At 49.6% G+C, this 2,935-nt stretch overlaps 1 protein-coding gene across 2 annotated transcripts; it reads left to right on the top strand.

Annotated features, from left to right (window-relative positions):
- The first annotated feature begins 213 nt into the window (after positions 1-213).
- Positions 214-2,567, top strand: LOC112946294. Of its 2 annotated transcripts, none has more exons than XM_026038102.1 (2): positions 214-241; positions 834-2,567. In XM_026038102.1, the coding sequence occupies exon 2, from the start codon at positions 956-958 to the stop codon at positions 2,075-2,077; it is 1,122 nt and encodes a 373-aa protein (XP_025893887.1). In that variant the 5' UTR covers positions 214-241; positions 834-955; the 3' UTR covers positions 2,078-2,567. The 2 variants fall into 2 exon arrangements, with proteins under 2 accessions (XP_025893887.1, XP_025893886.1); XM_026038101.1 differs by lacking the exon at positions 214-241 and adding an exon at positions 380-462.
- Positions 2,568-2,935: the final 368 nt, after the last annotated feature.

The following is a 2,935-nucleotide window of genomic DNA, read 5'->3' as shown; positions in this document are numbered from 1 at the left end:
TTGAACTTTATTTTAAAYAGCTAATGGCAATTATTTAATGATCATAGCCCAATAAATGAATTGCTTAGGAAAAACAGTCAGAAAACCCTGCATGAGGGACCTCTGCAACCCGGCAGAACTACCATTGGGAGGAAAGGGGAAAGGGGGAAGAGATTTGATGTGACCCCCTCCCTGGTCCTATATAAGACCCACCTGGGGCTGCTGCCCTTTAGGTGCTGGGGGTTTGGTGGAGGTTGCATTGGTAAGGAGGGGGCTGTGGGCTCTTAGGTTAGGGGAGTTTATGGTATGTTATCTGTTCCAGGGGTGAGCCTATTAGTTGACTTGTTGCTTGATTCTGGTGTGGGTTCTTTATCTTCTAGATTTGTGTATGTTTTTACAGTAGAAGGCTCTTTGAGTATCAGTTAATTGATGTGAATGTATGCAGAGTGCTCTGGGCAGGTCTGGGTGCTTGCTTCTCCAGAGGTAARTGCGATGCAAAAAGTGAAATAACATTTCTAGCAACTCTGGTGCATGAGCTACTAGTCTTCTCTTAGCAGTTTTATTAAGGAATAAATGATACCATCTGCTTCTGATTGCAAATGCACGCAGTAATCTCTTTTATGATTCTCTCTTCCCCTGTGCAAATGACACTCTCCCTGTTAAGCTTGCTTTCCTCTAGGTGGGCCCAGAACCAAGTTAATAGTAGTCTGCTAGAAAAAAACCCTATCCTCTATAGGAGGACTTCAATGTCAAACAAAAAATCTCCTTTCTGCTTGGGACTCCTAATATTTTGACTTCAGGAAAGGCCTACTTCAGCTTTGGGTGCATGTGAAATACATGGTTGTGTCTTTCAGGTGTGAAGCTGCTTCTTGGATAAGAGTGTCACAGAGCTCCCTGCTCATCTCCTTCCGGTGTGGAACTTGTGACGGTCCCTTGAGGAGAAGGCCCTTGTGCAGGCGCTCCTGTCAACCCAGCAATGGGAGRAATATTCAGCAAGAACAGGAGGCTCCGTGTGTTCCCCAAAAAAGTTGCCTTTTTTAAGGCCAAGGGGAGAAAGATGCAGGGGACTGCGTGTACTTTCCAGGATGCTTCAACGTGGACTGGAGAGAACCACTTTCAGTCGGCACGTATAGGACGGACTCAAAAAGTTCTTGAAGCTGCTYCTGCTGAGGAACTCGAGCCTGAGGCTGCTGAAGGTAAGCCTGCTGCCCGGGCTCCAGGAGAGCAGGCTGCATGCGTGCATGCACCACACGCTGAGCCCCCATGCGCTGCTGCTGCTCAAGATGCACAGGATGCTGAAGAGCCACGAGAGCCTGAAGCCGAGCCTAACCTAGAGGAGATGCAGAACGAGGAAGGTGCCCAAGAGACAACTGGGGAATCCCAGGCTGGTGGGCAAAGCACCCGGGAGGCTGGCACAGCTCCAGCTGCTCTGCATCCTGCTCATGGCTCCAGGCCCAATGCACAAGTTGCTTCTGATCAGCAGGCATCGTTACCCGTTGCACAGACTATGGTGAGGGTTGAAGTCCACGTATCAGCAGAAATCCAAGAAGGACCCTGTGGAATTCAGCCTGCTAGAGGGATCCCACTGGAKACTGGGGTGCTTTCTCTCACAGATGAGGTTGCAGCAAAAAGTGTTTCAGAGGACCTGTGTGCTGAAAAGCCTCACCAGGATGTGTCTATGCAGAATGCAGCCGAGTCCCCAGCTGCCCCAGGCACCACGGGGGAGTTGGAGCCYTCTGTGAGGACTGCAGAGGCTAGAGAGGGTGTTATGGATTTGCAGAGCTCTGCAGAGGAGCAGATGGTAGATGAGAGAGCCTGCTGTGCTGCTGCACTCCTACCTGACCCCCACACAGAACAAGACACAGAAGCTTCTGCTGCTGAGAATGGGGAAGAAAGTTCTTTGGAGTCAGAGCAAGCTGGACAAATGACTRATATCTCTGATGGGCAGACATCAAAAGAGATCCCGTGCTGTCAGGCAGGAACCCGGCATGAGCAAGAGGTGAAAGCTGACATGGAGGGGGAACTGGTCTGCTGTGGAGAGTGCAACGGAGCACCAAAGGAGCCTGAGATGGGGTGCAGCGAGCGCCCAGCACACTGAGGGCTTCCCTACAGCCCAGCCACTGAATGTGTTGCCCCAGGCCTGCAAGAGACTGAGGGGTGCGTGCCAAAGAGGGCCCTTGACCCTAAAGGACCCACAGATTATAAAGTCTATTTTGGAAAATGGTGCTGCACTGGAAGAACTGATAGTAGCACAGGGTGCAGAGAATTTCTAACCCGTTTTCTTCTCTGCTTGGGTGGGTAAACAAAGTGTGTTTTGGTACAAAAAGTGTAACAGTGTTAATGATTCTCTTTTTTCCCTCCATGGGCACCTATAGTCTAGCTAGTGCTATGCACTTCATAACTGTGTCCCCCTGCACCACTGCCCAAGGAGTACCCAAGCAGGAAGTATTAATTGCACTTGTCTGTATATATACACCTCCTGTCACTGCTACTCTTAAACCAACCATGCTGAATGCTCTGTGGATAGCAAAGCCTGTGCTGTAACTTGAATCAATAAATGGGTGCATTTTAACACTTGTTGCTATCAATGTTGGCTCATTAATGGCCAGTTGTTTGGCAGGTTGTGATAGCTGAATAGGTAAAGCTGGTGCTGGGGTGGGCCAGAACTGATAGCCTGACCTGTGGATGGATGGATGGATGGATGGCTAAACCATCCTGAAGAGGCTTGGAGTGTGTCCAAGCACTTGAAACCCCAGCTGAGGGCAATAACCCTTCCCCGGGTGCCTGTTTAGAGAGGGGGAACCTTTATTTCTGATTAGCTTCTCCCACTACAGGCTTGTTCAGTTGCTTGAGTTACAGGCACTACTTAGTGGCATTTCCATTTTACTTCTGATGTTTAAAACTTCCCTGGAAAGTGAGAGCAAATCTGGATAAGGAGCCTCTGACCTGGCCCCCA

The sequence above is a fragment of the Nothoprocta perdicaria genome, unplaced genomic scaffold (genome assembly GCF_003342845.1).
Source record: "Nothoprocta perdicaria isolate Ctin4 unplaced genomic scaffold, notPer1 scaffold_201, whole genome shotgun sequence".
In the NCBI taxonomy this organism is placed as follows: Eukaryota; Metazoa; Chordata; class Aves; order Tinamiformes; family Tinamidae; genus Nothoprocta; species Nothoprocta perdicaria.
This window is presented reverse-complemented; position numbering and strand designations above follow the sequence as displayed.